The sequence below is a fragment of the Herpailurus yagouaroundi genome, unplaced genomic scaffold, assembly GCF_014898765.1.
Source record: "Herpailurus yagouaroundi ecotype Mexico unplaced genomic scaffold, PumYag 192, whole genome shotgun sequence".
NCBI lineage: Eukaryota > Metazoa > Chordata > Mammalia > Carnivora > Felidae > Herpailurus > Herpailurus yagouaroundi.
The window spans coordinates 1816475-1835636 of NW_024412423.1; the positions used below are offsets into that span (position 1 = coordinate 1816475).

The following is a 19162-nucleotide window of genomic DNA, read 5'->3' on the forward strand; positions in this document are numbered from 1 at the left end:
CAGCTTGTTTCCTTCATAGCATATATAAAAAGTTGAAGTGTTTTATTCTATTTTCTTTCTCTCTCACCCACTGGAATCTAAGCTCTATGAGGGCAGATACTTTGTCCTGTATGCTCAGCACCTATGTAGCCTAAGTCCATGAAATAGGAAGTTGACAACGATCCATTAAAGAAAGGGTAATCCCAGAAGATATGAAGACAAATATATATTACATATTTTCATGCTTTTATGTATGGTTCTACAGTGTTCACAAGAAATTAAGGATTTAGATAAATATATGTTCCCTTCAAAAGTTTCACCGGATGTCTGATAGTTCAGACTGTTGGTAAGTGGGGGTTGAAAAAGTAATTTACTAACCTTTTCGTTGGAGGTAGTGGAAATTCACAGGGAGAGTGGAAAGACCAGCCTATCCTATACCCTCCAGAACCTCTCAATTAAATCACTTCCAGGACCCTTTTACTCCCCTGCTCATATATACACTTACACACTGCAAAGTGCCTGGTGCATCAGGGAACTCTTCTAGCACTGTTTGGTGGGACCGAGCCTATATAAGAACCCTGTGTTGTGCTACTCTCCTCACAACCAGTGTCAGGAAACACTGGAGGAACCTGGGATGTTATTCATCTTGGGCAGTGTGGAATGAATGGGAGTCCTTTGGGACTTGCTGTTGAACAGTGAATGAAGCCACTGGGATCTTTGATGACCCTGATGTGCTGGAGATAAGCTGTCCCATTGTTTCATCATGAGGAGCCATAGATGATACATCACCTTGGAGAGTGGGTTGTTGTTGTTGTTGTTGTTTAAGACAAACTCCTTCAGGGTTGCTGAAAGATGGACTCAGCCTGTTTTCCATGATTCCTAAGCAAAGTAAGTTGCTATGAAACTTTGCTGTATGAGGTAAAGCAGTCAGTAGAATGGTTACACGCAAGCACCTTGGAGCAAGTAAGGCCTAAGACCGAACCTTGGTTCTGGTACTTGATGACTGTGACCTAGAGCAAGTAACCAAAGATCACTTTACAGGATTGTTTAGATTATTAAATGAGGAGATCATGAATATACAGTGGTTAGCACAGAATGGATATTTAATTGATTGCTAAAAACAAATGAAAAATCTAATTGAATACAGATTGGTAATTCCCAGTAATAGGCAACTTACAACAAAGGTTATAACCCCGTAAAGGTTTGTTTACACCTTTGTAAAGTTTCCTCTATATAGATGGTAAGTTTTTGTTAAAAATTAATTTACTGGATGGAGTGCCTGGCTGGCTCAGTCAGTGGAGCATGTTAACTCTCGATCTTGGGGTTGTGAGTTTGAGCCCCATGATGAATGTAGAGATTACTTAAAATTAAAGACATCTGGGGTGCCTGGGTGGCTCAGTCAGTTGAGCCTCCAACTTCGGCTGAAGTCATTATCTCACAGTTTGTGGGCTTGAGCCCCACATCATTGGGCTCTCCGTTGTCAGCACCAAGCCTGCTTCAGATCCTCTGTGCCCCTCTCTCTGCCCCTCATCTGCTAGTGGTCTCTTTCTCAAAAAATAAAAAATAAACATTAAAAATAAATAAACAGGGGCGCCTGGGTGGCTCAGTTGGTTGAGTGTCAGACTTCGCCTCAGGTCATGATCTCACTATTTGTGGGTTTGAGCCCCACATCAGGCTCTGTGCTGACAGCTCTCGGAGCCTGAAGCCTGCTTTAGATTCTGTGTCTCCCTCTCTCTCTGCCCCTCCTCCACTCATGTTCTCTCTCTCTCTCTCTCTCTCTCTCTCTCTCTCTCTCAAAATAATAAACATTTAAAAAATTAGAATAAATAAAAATAAACAAACAAATAAAGAAAGCAATAAATCTGGGGCAGTTGGGTGGCTCCATCAGTTAAGCATCTGACCTTTGATTTTGGCTCAGATCAATTTGTGGGTTCAAGCCCCTCGTCAGGCTCTGCGCTGACAGCATGGAGACTGCTTGGAATTCTGTCTCTCTCTCCCTGCTCCTCTTCCTTCTCAAAATAAATAAATACTAAAAAATAATTTTAAAATCTTAAAAAATTAATAATTTTCTGGACAATTTAGGCTTTTTCTCTGGAACTCTGCTCTCACAGATGACTGTTTTCTATGTCTGAAGATAAGCCTGTAGGATATCTGTGCTAGCTCCATGATAAGAATATTCCTCTGGTTGTTCTTCAGAACTAAGATTTTCTTTAAATATGGTTTAATTTAAGGGTTTTTTTTTTTTTTGGACATATGTGTTCTTCAGTAGAAATGAAGCTACTAGATTAGGCAATTTTCACTGCTGGGAGTGGATTCTCAGAAATTTAGATAGACTGGGTCACCTGGGTGGCTCAGTGGGTTAAGCACCTGACTCCACTGGGGTCATGATCTCACAGTTCATGAGTTCGAGCCCCGCATCAGGCTCTGTGCTGACAGCTCAGAGCCTGGAGCCTGCTTCAGATTCTGTGTCTGCCTCTCACCCACTCACACTCTCTCTCTCAAAAATAAATAAACTTTAAAAAATTTTTAAAAGAAATTTAGATAGACTTCTTCATTAAATCTTCTGAACAAAGGTATTCATTTTCCAGGTAACTGACTTAATAGTAACTTACTTGATAGAAAGGGTTGAGGTGCCATGTAAGATTGTTAACACTAACCGGCACAGGGATTCTGGGAGTAACTTCCTAGCTTTTATTTAATCCAACTTAAAGCAACTGAGCAAAATAGCCAAAATAAATAACCTACAATAAGTCCTGGGTTTGGGGCACTGAGATACTAAAGACAATATAAATGAGGGCCTTGTCTCCAGTCAAAGCATGTAAGCCAGAGAGAGCAACATGCTCTCAAAGCACGTAAGGCAGAGAGAGCAACAGCCAGTGCTGTTACATGTAATAGAGACACGAGTCGTAGGATGTTCTCAACCTCCATCTGATCACTACACAATTTCAAGTATTGGTCCCCTTGGTGTGGCACACTTAAGTTTGAATACTAAAAATGCCACTAAAACACAATAGCGGCAACTGCAAAGCAGACCCTGCTATTGGGTGACACTCTTCTGTGATGGCTATAAATACCTCTGTAGGTGGCCTTTACACTTGGCTGCCTTTTCATGTTGCATTGCTTGAGCAGAACTGTGTCCTGTCCTGACCACATTCTCTTATAACCTCTTGAGACAAAGATCTCTTATACTGCAGCAAAAAGAAAAATGCAACTTTTCTTTGGTGCCAGCTTCAGTTTATACCACTGTATATTCAGCAAGCTGAGCCTCACTTTACCTTGCAAGAGAGCCCAATCCACTTGGTTCAACATTCCATCTGACGTCCCTGAAAGTACGTGTAATCCATTGCAGAACCAGTACATTTCACTTATTGGGCACAATTGATTGACGTATCTTGGTGGCTCCAGGTGCAACAGCATGCCTTGGCCACCCGTTTCAAGACCTCATCTCTAACTGGAGGTGTTAAGAGCAGTGTAATGGTTGGGAACTGATATAGTCAGGGACAGCATCTTAGAGATGGACCTGGTAGGATGGGCACAATTTAAATTTGTAGATACAGAAATTTTGGCTATTCCACATGAGAATAATACTGTCTGTTTCATTCTATAGCATAAAGAATTTTCACTTCCAATTTTCCAATTATCTTTTCAACTTCACTTCTTTGCTTCTTAAAGTGTAGCACAATTTCCACAATTCATTTTATCCAAAGTAGGTGGTGCAAGTTTGTAAGGATGTCAGATCACTAAATTACAGTGACTTCCTTTCACTTAACAGTATACAAGAGTTCAGGTCATCCCCCTGCTATCGGGTTTATGCCCATAACCATCCAACCCTGTCCTCCCAAATTTGATTTCTGGCTTTCCCTTTTATCCAGGGAATCCTTGTCAGGATACAGAATCCCCTTGACACTTTTTTTTTTTTAAGTTTTTTGTTTTTTTTTTTTGTTTTTTTTTTTTTTTTTTTAAGTTTAGCAGGGGCAGAGAGAGGAGAGAGAATCCCAAGCAGGCTCCTTGTGTCAGTGCAGAGCCTTGATGCAGAGCTTGAACTCAGGAACTGTGAGATCATGACCTGAGCCCAAACCAAGAGTCACACACTTAACCGACTGAGCCACACAGGTGCCCCCACACTTTGCACTAAGGATACCTGACCCCTTCCCTGCATTTAGCACTGCCAGCTTTTCCCTCATTTAAGCCCTTCTCCCCTTCCTTTCTCTGACACCATATTCTTGGTTCTCCTCTTATGATCATTCCTTCTTTGGTTGTTTTCCTCTGTCCCTTAAAAGTGTTTCTTAGGGCTGGGACTGCTTCTCTTTTCTCACTCTACATACTCTCCATGGAGAACTGTCTAGGGGTTCTTAGGACTGCAAAATGCCTCAGTTGAGATCAGCAAGCCTCTTAATAGATGCTCACTAGCTCTCAGACATCACTCTGCCTCTGTTTAATGAAACACACCTACAGGGACAAAAAAAATGGGAGCTTTGTTAGGGAAATTTCCAGCTACCCTCTCCTCAGGAAGGACCCTAACAGGAAGAACACTGTAAGGAGTCTCAGTTGAAACTTCATTTGTTGTTGTTGTGTTCTTCTGATTAGTAGCACAGGCCTTAAAACAAGTATAAGCAACCCTGAGCTTGTTTTCTGAGACGTCCTCTTTATCCCACTCCATTTTAGACTGAAGCTCCACACAGCCTGGACTACTCGTGTCCTGTTCACTGAACTGCTCCCAGAACCAGCTCGGGCCTGGCACAGGGTGGGTTTGGGGTCTTCGCTGTTGCTTTCTGGCACTCTCTACAGGCGAGGTCCCCAAGGGGACTCAAGGGACTGCCGCCCAAAGGCCATGGTGCTGTCCATTTGAGCGGGAGAGCAAGAAACAGGGCCACGGCTGGCTCTGCCGAGTGGTGCCGCACTTAACTCCATCTGAAGGAGCAGACACGTGCCACCGGGTGAGGGCAGGGCACACGCATTTCCCCTGGATTTCATCCTGACTGTCCCACAACAAAAACAACCTCAAGGGTCCCCTTCCCCCAACCAGGCCTAGGGGGGAGGGGAGAGGGGGTGCCGTGCTGCCCTGTCTGACTCGCGCAGCCGCAGTGTGGAGGGCCGGACCCTTCCCTTTCGGCGCACAGGGAGCTCCGCCCCTTACGCAGTGAGGCGGGAGCGCGCGAGCCTCTGTCACGCAGGCGCGTTCGCGCGGCGTAGGTGGCGCTAGAGGCCGCCTGGGGGGTTGTAAGGAGACGGCGCTGCCGCCATTTTGTGGGGTGTTTGTCGCAGCGGGTGGAGAGAGAAGACGGCGGTTTGGCGACGTTTCTCGGCCAGAGGGCCTTTTCCTTTTGCGGAGGTAAGGTTTTGGGTCGGCTGGGCTGGGCCGTTTCCAGTCTTTTAAGTCTCAAAGCCAGGTGTCGGAGAAACGACCCGGTTCGGGGCCTTGGCGACCGGGATTTCTTCGGAGCACAGCTGGGTTGGTGGCCTTCAAAACCTAAAGTTGCTCAGTTGCCGTGGTAGATTTAATGTCCTGGGGCGGACAGGCCCCGATTCTGCCGCTGAGTCTTCTCTGAGGGCCCCGGCCTCTCGCATCGCGGCTCCAGAGGCCCTGGCTCGTGCCGCCGGCGAGGGCGAGGATCTGTCGGGAAGACCCTTCGAGAGCCGTCCTTGGGGGTTTGTGTTGTCTGAGATCAGGTTCTCCCCTCATGGCTTGGTCTCTGCCGTTTGTAGCATTTGCCGGCGGGGGGGGGGTGTCCAGAGTCCAAACATCTGGCCCTATCTGTGAGTGCGCCAAAGGCACTGGCCAGGTGCCCTGGGGCGGGGTGGGGGAGGGTGGGGACCGGGCGTCTGAGAAACCGCCGGTCTGCTCGGGTCCCGGTGGTGGAACCGAGCTCGTGCTTGTGCGAGGTAGAGATACGGAGAGGTTCGTCCCTTGTGCAGCACTTATTCCCCCTGAAGTGGAACACACCATTGTTGCACTGGTCTGCGTTTTGATACTTTTGCATCTTGTTATCCTGGATTACCTAAGTAGCCTGCCCCGCTGACCCGGCCACCCACCTGGTCTTGCTTTATAGCTGCCCTTTTAAGATTCTGCTCCATAAACACACACCTACCTGCGGGCTGCCCGTTGCCCATTAAGTGCAGTCCTTCTGGAGCCATCTATGTAATCGTGGCTTTAACCTGTTTCGATTTTTTTTTTTTTAAAGCCATATACATTGAATAAAATTGACGGGTATGAAAGGGCAGGGAGAGAATCCGATTTCTAAGACGTGTATATACATACAGATCCATTGTGTCTGATGTTTTTAATGAAAGATATGTGGGATTCTAGCATGTAGGATTATTTAATTAAAGGTAGTGTAATAATTCTAGATGGGTTTTCTTATGGATGTGAAGGAACTTTATCTGTTAAATATGGGTCTGGGATTCTTTGCCTCCTGAGACAGTATTTCTGAACATGGTTAGCAGGGAGGAAAGCTTTCTAACAGCCGAATTAAATTTAAAGTAGTGAACTTAACTAGAGAAATAAAAAATCATCGGCCCTCCCAAGATGCTCATTCTTAATGTTTTGAGTATTGATAATTTTGGTTGTTTGAGAATTCTGCCTTGTTTGAGGTGAGCTGGTTGTGGCTGACTGACAAGGAAAAGAAAGCTAAAGCAGACACAAGTTTTGTAAAAATTGCATAATAATGGATAGTTATAATAATCCTCAGTCATCAGATGTTGTAATTTTGCTGGCTGTGATTTAAGAATGCTTAAACAATTAAAAAAAAAAGAATGCTTAAACAATCTATTTTAAAGAGTTATGTGGTTAAAATACAGTTGGGGTAATTGAAGGAAGTGTTGGAAGAATTCCACTAGAAATAACAATTTTAGATGGCTTTTGTGATGGCCTTTGTCTCAAGTTAATTTTTAGTGTCATTCATTTCAGTTGCCCATTTTGAAGTGACTATAAAACCACAATGCTCACTTAATAATTTCCAGTGAGAATCCTTTTTAATTTTTTAATTTTAGAGAGCAAGAGAATGAGTGCAAGCGGGAGAGAGGGGTGGGGGGTAGGGGGGTGGAATAGAGAAAGAATCTTAAACCGGCTCCACAGCTCCACAACTCCACAATCCGCGCAGAGCCGGATGTGTGGCGCATGCGGGGCTGGGGCTTGATCCCACAACCCTGGGATCATGACCTGAGCCAAAATTAGGAGTCAGACACTCAACCAACTGAGCCACCCAGGTGCCCCTCCAGTGAGAATCCTAACTAGTTTTAGGATTTTTTATTTATCTGACCAATGCACCCTCATTCTCTTTTTTAAGCAAAAGTTATGACACAAATATTTTCTTAGGGAATACTTCCCAGGAGAATCACAGCTGCCTCATTTCGAGTCTTTTTTTAATCCGTTTGAAATCATTTAAATTTTTACTTGAATTTGTTTACTTGTTACTGAGTCATTTGGGCAAGCTAAAAGCAGTTAACTAAGCTGGATTTGCTCCATTTTTTCTTTTTTTAGCTCTTTCCTTGAGCTGTGAAACTCACCCTTTCCCAGCAGCTTGGATATCATGGATAAAAACTGCTTATTTGTAGAAGAATTAAGATGGGGAGCAGCAGATAGGGATTACATTGTTAGAACACAGATCCTGAGCCTAGAGGGAACCTATGCTTTAGAGGTTGTAGATGGAGGCAGAAGATCAGGGAATTGTCAGTATCATCATCCCATTTCACTGTGACCATGTGCATCCTTGTAGGTTGGTTTTTTCAGTTACCCCAGATCTACAGCAAATATGTTTTCATTTTAAGGCTAATTGCAAGATGATCTGAAAATAAACATGTTGGATAGAGAAAATGAGTTTATACAAGCTTTGCTTTTTCAGTCTCTGAATACTGTGTTCCACTCACCTCCTAGTTTTTTCCCCAAAGCTTGGAGTCATCCTGAGATTTAGCAAAAGCAATTCTCTCTAGTTCTTGAGAAAAAGAAGCTTCATTACTGGCTCTTTGCTTGTAAGACAACGTCATCCCCTATATTTAGTATACCTGAATGTTTCTCTGACTTCAGTTGTTTGTGTTACAGAATTTTGCCAAAGCTGTATGGCACGCTATTTCTCTCTTCTTTTTTAAGTTTATTTTGTGAGCGAGTATGTGCCAGGGGAGAAGGGGCAGGGAGAGAGAGAATCGCAAGCAGGCTATAGACGCAAGGACTTCATCCCAGGAATCCTGAGAGCAGACCCAAGTTGAAATCAAGAGTTGGGCACATAAGTAACTGAGCAGCCCAGGCACCCCATGATATTTCTCTTTAAAATAGCCCATAGGGGCGCCTGGGTGGCGCAGTCGGTTAAGCGTCCGACTTCAGCCAGGTCACGATCTCGCGGTCCGTGAGTTCGAGCCCCGTGTCAGGCTCTGGGCTGATGGCTCAGAGCCTGGAGCCTGTTTCCGATTCTGTGTCTCCCTCTCTCTCTGCCCCTCCCCCGTTCATGCTCTGTCTCTCTCAGTCCCAAAAATAAATAAACGTTTGAAAAAAAAAAATTAAAAAAAAATAAAATAGCCCATATATTTTTTAAATTTTTTAAAGTTTGTATTTTGAGAGAGCACATGCAGGAGGGGCAGAGAGAGAGGGAGAGAGAAGGAGAATCCCAGGCAGGACTCGAACTAACAAATTGTGAGATCATGATCTGAGCCAAAACCAAGAGATGGAGGCTTAAGCTACTGAGCCACCCAGGCTCCCCTAAAATAGCTCATATTTTAAAGATAACATTTTTTGGGGGGTTATGTGCCCACTCTTGATATCGGCTCAGGTCATTATCTCATGGTTGGTGAGATCAAGCCCCAAGTTGGGCTCTGCATTGACAGCATGGAGCCTCCTTGGGATTCTCTCTCTCCTCCTCTCTGTGTCCTTCCTGTGCTCGTTCTTTCTCTCTGTCTCTAAGTAAATATTTAAAAAATAAACATTTTTAAAGGAAATCATATCAATAACTTAAAAGGAGATCGTTGATTATAAAAAGAAGGTAAGGGGTGCCTAGCTAGCTCAGTTGTTGTAGTGTGTGACTCTTGATCTCTGGGTTGTGAGTTCGAGGCCCCAATGGATGTAGAGATTACTTAAAGTCTTATTTTTTAAGATAAAAATGAATTAAAGCCCCCAAATTATTAATTTCTAGCTGGATATTGTTGTCTACTGGAGGTTCTGAGTCTGAATCCTGGCCCTTTTACTGTTTTTACAATGGCAGTTAGCAAGGGTTAGTTGAAGATAAACACTAAGCTGCTAATTAATCCAGAAGAACTGAAAGAGAACATATTCTTAAGGTCTCACAATGTTATGCATAATTTAGTACTCGGTCTGTATGCCACTTACAGTCATCTGACACACTATGGAATGGTGTCGCATGCCTTGGGAAACATCATCTACAAAGATTTTAGAACATGTATGACCCCATGTGCTGAGTGTTTTATTTAAATAATGTGTAATATTTTATTTACTAAACGTAGCCATCTATAACCTCCACAACTTTTCATTTCCGTTAACAGATGCGTCATTCCAAAAGAACTCACTGCCCTGATTGGGATAGCAGAGAAAGCTGGGGACATGAAAGCTACAGTGGAAGTCACAAACGGAAGAGGAGGTCCCACAGCAGTACGCAAGAGAACAGACATTGTAAACCACATCACCAGTTTAAAGAATCTGATTGGTAAATCACTCTTGAATCAGTAACATTTTACCACTAGTAGTTTTAATGATTTCTCGTTAGCTTACGTAGCTTTATTCTGTCAGATTGTTTTATATTTAAGTCAACAAATATTCAGTTGATGTTTATTGAATTCCTATTACAGGCTAGGCACTATATAGGTGCCGAGACTACAGCTGTGAGCAAACCTTATTTATCTACATCTATCTGGGAGTGGTGGGAGATAGTTGAGTCCCAGCTGCCAGTAATGTAGTTGGGGTGGTGAGACACACAAGCAGTTAAGTAATAGTGATGATAGAATGTCCAGTATGTGCCTTTAACTTGTATGTAGGAGGAGATATGTATTTTGGGATGCTTGTTTAGGTTCCACAAGGGAGAGAGAATGAGGGGTAGGGAGAGTTCAACTAGATGAGAAAACCAGCATGTATTATTTGGGAATGGTAAAGTACATAGAGGACTCGTCGCTTACACTGTGTTCTGTAGGTTACATTTGTAGATAAGGCCAGTGAATGTGTGTAGGTTTTTTAAAAGGTTATTGTAAGAACCAGTAATTTAGGGAAAGGCTTCAATAAAAATTTTTCAGTAGCATGTGTCCTGTTTAATTATACTCTTACTGTAAAATTTGGAGGTAATACATTTACAGAGAATTAAAGGAATTTTAAAGTACCTAAATGATTAAAGAAAGGCTAGGTGAGTAGCATTTCTTTCAGTCTGTCTTCCATTAACTTCCCTTTCTCATTTGTTTTGTTGGTTCTATGTTTTCTCCTTGTTTTGTAGATGTTCCATTGAGACTGTTTGCCAGATTGCTTTCTAAATTAGCCAGCTGGGGTTACTTTAAAAAACAGTATGTAATTTTTTTCCTTCTCCATGCTAAAACAGACTTGTTCTGCGGAACAGTGAGCTTGTGGGTAGTCACCACAGATTAATCTTTCTTCATCACACACTGTTACATGGGGAAGAGGGAGGGTTTGCGCCAGGATTGCAATGACCTGAGCTAATTAATGCACTGTAGAGAAACATCTGTACCCTTTTATTAATAAATACAGAATGTCCTGTAAGTCTTAAATTGACATCATAGTACTAATGATACATAGGTTTATTATGTAGGAAGGAAGTGATTTGAGTGGACAGTTCTTGTTTATTATTAACTACATAAATATACTACGTCAGTCCAGTTAAACAGCAGGCCTGTGTCTTCTTTGACATTGACACCAGAGGTGTCTAATGGTAATTGTTCTCCATAATGTGGAATATTCTAATATCTGATAGTCTTTTTGAAGATAAAAAAAACTTTACAACAGTATTTTTTACAAAATTATTGAAAAGAATGAGAATTGCCATAAACTGTAAAGAAGGTGTCCTTGGGAGGATCCTAGACCCCCATTATTCTATTCTTAAAAAAATCTTTCTATGTGAGTCTTTCCCTCTGATTATTTCCTGAAAATAGGTTCTAAGAAGGGACATTTAAAAAAAACTTTTTTTTTTTTTAATGTCTTAATTATTTTTGAGAGAGACCGCGGGAACAGGGGAGGGGCAGTGAGAGACGGAGACACGGGATCCAAAAACAGGCTCCAGGCTTAGAGCTGTCAGCACAGAGCCTGACAGGGGCCTCGAACTCATGAACCGTGAGATCATGACCTGAACCAAAGTTGGACACTTAACTGAGCCACCAGGTGCCCCCTGAGAAGGGACATTTTTAAATTAAAGGGTGTGAACTCTTTAAGGGTACAAAGCTCTTGCTACATATTGATGTCTTTTTTTTTGAAAGTTTGTACCAAGTTGTACAATATACTCTTTCTTGCTCTTACCAATCTTGGCATTTTGAAATGCCAAGAATAGTGTTTTAATTTGAATTTTTAAATTTTTAGTGAGTTTGTCCAATGCCCATTTTTTTTCTTACAGAGTATTTTACTGATTTATAAGAGCTTTTAATATATATCAATTTTTAAACCTTTTTTTGTATGTATTGCCGAGTGTCTTTTCTTTCTTATTTGTCTTTTGCCAGTAACCTGTGAATTGGTCTCCCTTGTTACAGGTTTAATTAGTTTTGTACTAATTCTAGTTCTGTATCAGGAAGACTGATATGGCTTCAAACAACTTTATATATTGTGTTAATAGTTTTTACATGTTTTCTTATGTAATATAGAGTATCAAGTCTTAAACCAAAGATTCTCAAACTTTAGTATGAACAGAAGTGTCTCAGAGGTATGTTTAAAATGCATATTACCGTATATAGATGGAGTTAGTCTGACCTAGGGCTGAGGGATCTTCATTTTTAATAATTCCATATTTTGATATGATTGATAAACAGACCACCCTTTGAGAAACACTGTTTTAAACGCCTTAGCCTGGCATGCAAGATTTTGCATGATCTGTTTCCAGATTATTTTATTTGCTTCTGTTCATTCCCTATGTGAACAGTGGTCTTGCTGTAGTGTCCATGCACTGTTTCCCAAGTAATACGTAGACCACCCATCTCCAAGCCATTGTGGCTACAGGTGATCTGTAAGTGTGAGATGGTCATACGCTGTTCTTCTCCCCTCCCATTTCTCCTGCTTGCCACCTTGTCCAAATCTTGACTTCCCTTTAAGATGCAACTCTTTGCTTTTTTATGAAGTCTTCTCTGACCATTTTAAGCAGTTTGAGTTTTTTCCCCTCTATGATCCTAAGCACTCGTGCAACCTTTCAGCATTTCCTGCATTGTCGAGTTTTGTTTTTATGTGAATGATCTCAAATTGTTCATTATTTGTTGGCAGGGATTTTGCCTTATATATATTTTTTTATCTTCCACAGGACCTGTGTGGAAATAAAAACGAATGCCCGTAGCCTCATTAGTCTTGGCTATTTTGAAGGACTACAGTAAAATATTCACTGTATATTCAGTGAATATTTTAGAATTTAAATCAATCTGTTCATCTTGTCCACTCTGTCCATACATGGCCTTTATGATTCTGTAGACTTTGTTTATGTAATTTCTAAGGCTTGGTTGTTAGAGATTGAAGAGGTCCCTCATTTTTCTAGTTTATCCTCATGGCTTCACCTCATGTTTGTTAGTCTGTAGATTGTTTATGGATTATCTGCAACTCTAATTTTATGCACTATTCCAGCCAAAGATTATTAGTACTATTTTTTTCTGATAGATTTTGGACTTTTATAGGAAGGATGCCTTACAGAATTGAAAAGGATGCCCTTGAGAGTATGGTAATTTCTAGGCTGATGTATTACAGATCTCTCCCTGACAGGTCCAAACCAAGTTGTCAGATCCCTGACATAGACTCACAGTCTTACCCTGGTACCCCAAGTTGTTTCTCCAATGGTTAGAACTTAAGATTGACACTGGGGAACGGGAGAAGGGGGTTTCTGCATTTCCTCAGCCTGGATATTCTGCCAGCCCTGTTGAGTAGCAGTTTAGAGATGCTTTCCCTTTATTTCTGCCTAAACCAGCCCCTGGGAAAATGAACAACAGCATATTCTGGGGAGAGAATGAGGTTGGTGAGGGCAGTCTAGTCAACATCTGTCACTCCATTGTTGTCAGGATTCTTTTAGCCGATTTGTCTGACTGGGCAGGTGTCCCCTCTCTCCCTCAGTGCTCCATGTGCATCCCTCTTGAAGCTTCGCACTCTGTTGAAGAGGACACCATCCCAGGTAGAGAGGGGGACGGGAAACTGGGCCAATTGAATCTATGTCCTTTTCTTTCCATCAGATCAAGGATACTTAACTGGGATCCATTGACTTCCTGAGGTCCGTGACCTCTGTGAAATTCCTTGCCAAGTTTTGTTTATGCATTTGTGCATTTCTTAAGTGAGAGGGTCCATAGCTTTCATCAGATTTTTAAAGGGATCTGTGGATTCAGAAGTTAACCACTATGGCACTAGATGATGCGGTTTCCCATGTAGAATTTTTGAGTATTTTGCAAGTAAGAATGACAGGAAGTTAGAAATGCAAAGGGAAGTAGGGTGGTGGGGGTGGGTCTGTTGTAATCCTAGGCAAGCAATTACAAGATCCTTTTCTCATTTGTGGGGGGGATGTAGTTTAATATCTTTGGCACATGAGGCAGCCTTCAAAAGCTATGTTGTCTTTCTCAAAGAGGAGTAACAGGAAGCTAGGAATACAAAGAGGAGAGAAGGTGGCATAGGTGATATGTGATATGTGTAATAAAATTGGCCCTTACAATAGGAATTAGAATGCTCTACAGCCATGGCAAATCATTGTCCTTGGGATCTTAATTTAGTCATCTGTAAAATGAAAGGTCTGGAATACATGTAAGATCACTTCGAGCTCCAGTACACCTTTCATGAAAGAATTATGTGTGTGCCGGGGATATCTAAAATTCGCTTAACATTAAAAGAGAAAGGAATCCTGTTTTGCCTGCCTCTGATTGTGTGTGGCTCTCTGAGAAAAGAAAGCTTAGTTACAGTTGCATATATCATAAGACTGGTGAATTTTTGGTGTTAACTTTCTCCAAAAGGTACAGGGACACTTAATCAAGTAAACACTGGACATAATTGACTCAAGCTTTGTTCTTTGATCTGAGGTGTTTGATAGCAGTCTATCTGATGGAGAATATGAACTCGCTTGTTGGTTAAAGTAAAATTATGTCTTAAGTTTGTGAGATAAGTATAAATTCTAATTCATCAATTTGAGGTTTTTTCTTTTTATCAAGTTAGCTGTTTAAACCAGGAATTCTTGAGAGAATGTTTTGTTTGAACCACAGTTCCAGGATGAAGAGAATAATTTGAAATCCTTTAATGTGTTTGCAGTCATTATTTAGAAGCGAGGTCCTTGAATGAGAGAGATTATCGGGACCGGAGATATGTTGATGAATATAGAAATGACTACTGCGAAGGCTATGTTCCTAGACATTATCACAGAGACGTTGAAAGCAGTTATCGAATCCACTGCAGTAAATCTTCGGTCCGAAGTAGGAGAAGCAGTCCTAAAAGGAAGCGTAATAGACACTGTTCAAGTCAACAGTCACGTTCGGTATGATTGATTTTGTTTTTATTTTGGGTGGATGCTTATTTGTGTGTAAAAACTCTTAATGAGCCAGTAAGTTTGAAAAAGTTTTTATATATATATATATATATATGTAATATTATTTGGATATATTATAAATGTGTTTATATTACTTGAATCTTTAAACATCCAAATTTTCATAGCTAATCTGTATTTATTAGGTAGCCTTCGTTTGCCCATATTTACTCATTTTCTGCAATCCAGATCATGAGTTCTTGATTTTAATATTAAATTTTAATATTAAAAATATTTTTATGTTTTGTAATATAATCTTATGAAAAATTAAAGCACCCATCTTTTCTTTTATAGTAAACTTTTTTTTTGTTTTTGTTTTTTACTTTAAAAGAAGCCCTTTTCCTAATGGTTGGAAACATCTCTAGAACTTTGCACTGGTGGATACTTAAGTGTACTCTCTATATAGCATAGTCCCAGAGCACAGTGCATCATTGTCTGCAGCTAGTTGCACTGAAATTCTGAAATGGGTGCTGAATGGAAAGTGCGTTATCCAAAAAGTTTGCCTTTTTTTACACTCAGACATCTTCACCTGTTTAATCAGTAAACTTTGAATAAATTGTTTCCTTCCCCAAGTTTTGATTAGAGTGAACATGGAAATTAACTAGCTTTTATTTCCCCCTTTAATTATGTGTATTTTAAAATATTGCTAAATAGTTTCAACTAATTTTGACATTTTAAAACCTTCCCCCCCCAACAAATTAGGCATCTCAATTCACAGCATATGCTATTTTATAACAAGAGATAAGTAGATCATGACATTGCATTCTTTAAATTTCAGACTTCAATTAAATCAGTATTTTAAAGAGACAATTGTGTTGTTTTTTTTCTATTGCCACTTTAAGTATCTTATCTGAAAATCTGTTCCTTGCCATGTTTTTCTTCTGTAACATAAACTGTGCCCTGTGAATTTCTGGGGACTGAATTTGAAATTGCTCCTGCCAACTGTTCGTGGCCTGGTGCTTATCTGAATGCCTGAATATCTCCCCGCTGAATGAATTGCGTATTCTGCCCTGAATTCACTCTGATATATTGATTGGCTGGACGATCTTGGTGCTGCCCACTTGCCGTTCCAGAAGAGCCACCGAAGGAAAAGATCCAGGAGTATAGAGGATGATGAGGAGGGTCACCTGATCTGTCAAAGTGGAGACGTTCTAAGAGCAAGATGTATAGAATATTTTTCAACACTTTTTTAACTTTGCAGACAGAATAATCTTTTTAAGAATAGTTGTCAGCGGGGGGCTAAAGAACTCTTCATTGCTTTTTTGTTTTGTTTTTTGTGGGTTTGTTTGTTCTTTTGTATTTCTTCTTTTCTATAGAATTTAAATATTTCTACTCTAAAGTTCCAAAATAATCAGTGGAATTTGAGCTTAGAGCAAGAAAGATAGCTCTATCTAATTGTTTTTGTAGCAGCTGAAAATAAAATAATTTGAGTGCTGAAACCTTAGTTATGCTTTAATAGACATCATTTGAAAATATTCCACACTTAAGTATTCATTGTTTGAATAACTAGATAATTTATACTCAAGTACTTACTCCTTTTTCTCCTCCCTTACTTTAGATGAAATCGTGGACACTTTGGGTGAAGGGGCCTTTGGCAAAGTTGTAGAGTGCATTGATCATGGCATGTAAGTTTGTTTTTTCCTTTTTTGAACATTCTGATATTTTGGGTAGGGAAGGATCTATGGTTTAAATGAAATGGCATTTTTAAGAGGTGGCCACTTGTTTTCCTGGGTGGTATAAATACCCAAAATTTCTTGAACTGTGTCTGGTTATTTATCATGGGTGTGGGTTTTGGTCAAGAATGCAGACGAATTTCAGGGTTCCTGGCTGGCTCCGTTGGTGGAGCACGTGACTCTTGATTTCAGGGTTGTGAGTTTGAGCCCCATGTTGGGTGTAGAGATCACTTAAAAAAAAATCTTTAAAAAAAAAATTTTTTGACAAATTCTATCAGATGGGGTGTTGAAATTAAAGTGAATCTTTGAGTAAAGGAATTTCCCAGAACTTAGGCCTTGGCCCTTATGTGAGATTTAGAGTGCTTTGCTTTAGTTTTGAGTAGCAGAGACAATAAAGTTTGTCTAATCTTGGTCAAAAACATTTATTCCCGATCTGAAAATTGCACATGGAAGAAATGGCCTAGTAAAAAGCAATCTGCTCTGTAGTGTAGCTAAGGGAGTAGAAGGGAGCATCTTGCATTTAAAAGGTTTAAGAACATTCTATCTAGCTTTATTTTGGAACAATCCATAATTATCTTTGGAGAAGAAGTAGTCTGCTATAAAGTACTAGCTATTACCTGAAGAATGTTATTTTATCATTTTTTTCATTTGTGCTGTGTGTATCATGCCGATTTTGTACACTGTTCTTCAGCCTTCATGAAATAAAAGTATCTATGGCAACAAAATAAAACAAAAATCTTCATTCCCAAAGGATAATATTTGCATGTTAAGAGTTAGCATCTTAAACTACGAAGGAATTCTGTTACTTTAAAGCCTGCAGAAAAAAGTCCAAATTCTTTAATGACTTAGTAAAAGCCCTTTGTGTTTTGACCCTGTGTCTCACATCAACATTTTCCTCCAGAACTTCTGTTCTATAGTTTGCAGACTTTTTAGTAAGTAAACCTGTTTTAAAACACAGTTCATTTCAGCTGCACATTTCTAATGTTTGTTTATTTTTGAGACAACGCAAGTGTCAGAGTGCAAGCAGTGGAGGGGCAGACAGAGGGAGACACAGAATCTGAAGCGGGCTCTAGTCTCTGAGCTGTCAGTCCAGAGCCCGACGCGGGGCTCGGACTCAGGAACCATGAGATCATGACCTGAGCCGAAGTCAGACGCTTACCTGACTGAGCCACTCAGGCGCCCCTCAACTGCACATTTCTTTTTTTTTTTTTTTTTTTTTTAATGTTTGTTTATTTTTGAGAGAGACAGAGACAGAATGCGAGTGGGTTAGGGGCAGAGAGAGAGGGAGACACTGAAGCAGAAGCAGGCTCCAGGCTCTGTCAGCACAGAGCCCGATGTGGGGCTCTAACTCATGAGCTGTGAGATCATGACCTTAGCCAAAGTCAGATGCTCAACCGACTGAGCCACCCAGGGGCCCCTCAACTGCACATTTCTAAATTGACATTTAAAATTTTTCATCCTAAAATGGTTGGGGACAGGGTGGGAGGGAGAGGAGGGTGGGTGATTGGTATTGAGGAGGGCACCTTTTGGTCGATGAGCACTGGGTGTTGTATGGAAACCAATTTGACAATAAACTTCATATATTGAAAAAAAATAAATAAAAAATAAAAAAATAATTTCCAGCTTATTTAAACATTAATATATTATTTAAAAACTGTTCTTAAGTATATTTGAGAATCTAAATATTATAGCAATTTGATAGCTACCTTTATTCATGAACCAACTCTTGAATGCTTAAACATGTTTTATTCTTGAACATATTTTCATTCCATTTTCCATAAAGTATATTATCCTAAAGTTCATTATCACACTGTCTTTTCAATAAAAATGTGAATGTGAAGTCCTATTTTTTTTTAACGTTTATTTATTTTGAGGAGAGCGCAAGCACATGCACAGGGGAGGGGCAGGGAGAGAATCCCAAGCAGGTTCTGTGCTGTCCGCACAGAGCCCGATGCAGGTTTCAATCCCACAAACTGTGAGATCATGACCTGAGCTGAAACCAAGAGTCAGATGCTTAACTAACAAACCCAGGAGCCCTGTGAAGTGAACTTTTGAAATATTTTCAGACTCCTAGAATTTTCTGGAATAGTTGAAAAAATTCCCATATATCCTTCACGCAGATTCCTCATGTTAACATTTTACAGTATTTTCTTTATAATTTGCTGTATACATACATGTGTTATATTTTCAAATTTTGCCAGTTGATCTACAGATCTTACTCAGACTTTACCAGTTGCCCTATTAATGCTCTCTTAAAACTTGAGATTCCAAGAGAGTACTTGAGATATTCCGGTAAACGGTATTCAGTTGATCAAGTATAAATCTATTGCGAATTTTGATGGTTACTGGAACTAAATATAAAATTTAATTGGAAATGTGTCTTTTATTGGGTTGGTTGGGATTTCAAAAAAAAAAAGTACATGTATTCATAAACACCTTAAATGCTTTAGCATTAAATGTGTTTCCTTTTTTTTTTTTGAGATATAGTTGTTTGTAATGTAACATTGTGTAAGTTTAAGGTATACATCTGTTCATTGCAGTTAATTACTGTAGTGGTGTTAGCTAACATCTTTATTTTCTTTTCTAGAGCCATAAGCACCAAGAAATCTTGGTCATATAATAAGAGTTAGAAGGGAGTTTTGTCACAGCGGTTTCATAGCAACCTTGAGATATATGCCAAATGTCCTAGGGAGATTATCATCAAAATAAGTTTTAATGATTTATTAGCCCACAACTTCGTTGGGGCTTTGGTGAAAGCAGTAAATTGGAAACCACCGGACTTAGAGAAAGGCTTGCTATCCAGCTACTAGAAAAGTTTGTTTGTCCCAAATATTT

At 40.3% G+C, this 19162-nt stretch overlaps 1 protein-coding gene across 3 annotated transcripts in view; it reads left to right on the forward strand.

The window, feature by feature from the left end:
• Window positions 1–795: 795 nt before the first annotated feature.
• The window catches only part of CLK4 (CDC like kinase 4), a 29613-nt gene continuing 11246 nt past the window's right edge, over window positions 796–19162 (forward strand). The window contains exons 1-5 of one of the 3 annotated variants that reach the window (XM_040444242.1): window positions 796–867; window positions 9466–9626; window positions 14384–14606; window positions 15728–15818; window positions 16213–16279. In XM_040444242.1, the coding sequence (XP_040300176.1) occupies window positions 9466–9626; window positions 14384–14606; window positions 15728–15818; window positions 16213–16279 (542 nt within the window). In that variant the 5' untranslated portion in view covers window positions 796–867. Of the gene's footprint in view, window positions 868–5174; window positions 5312–9465; window positions 9627–14383; window positions 14607–15727; window positions 15819–16212; window positions 16280–19162 lie in introns of those variants that run through there. The other 2 variants (XR_005781219.1, XM_040444241.1) reach the window with 2 other exon arrangements.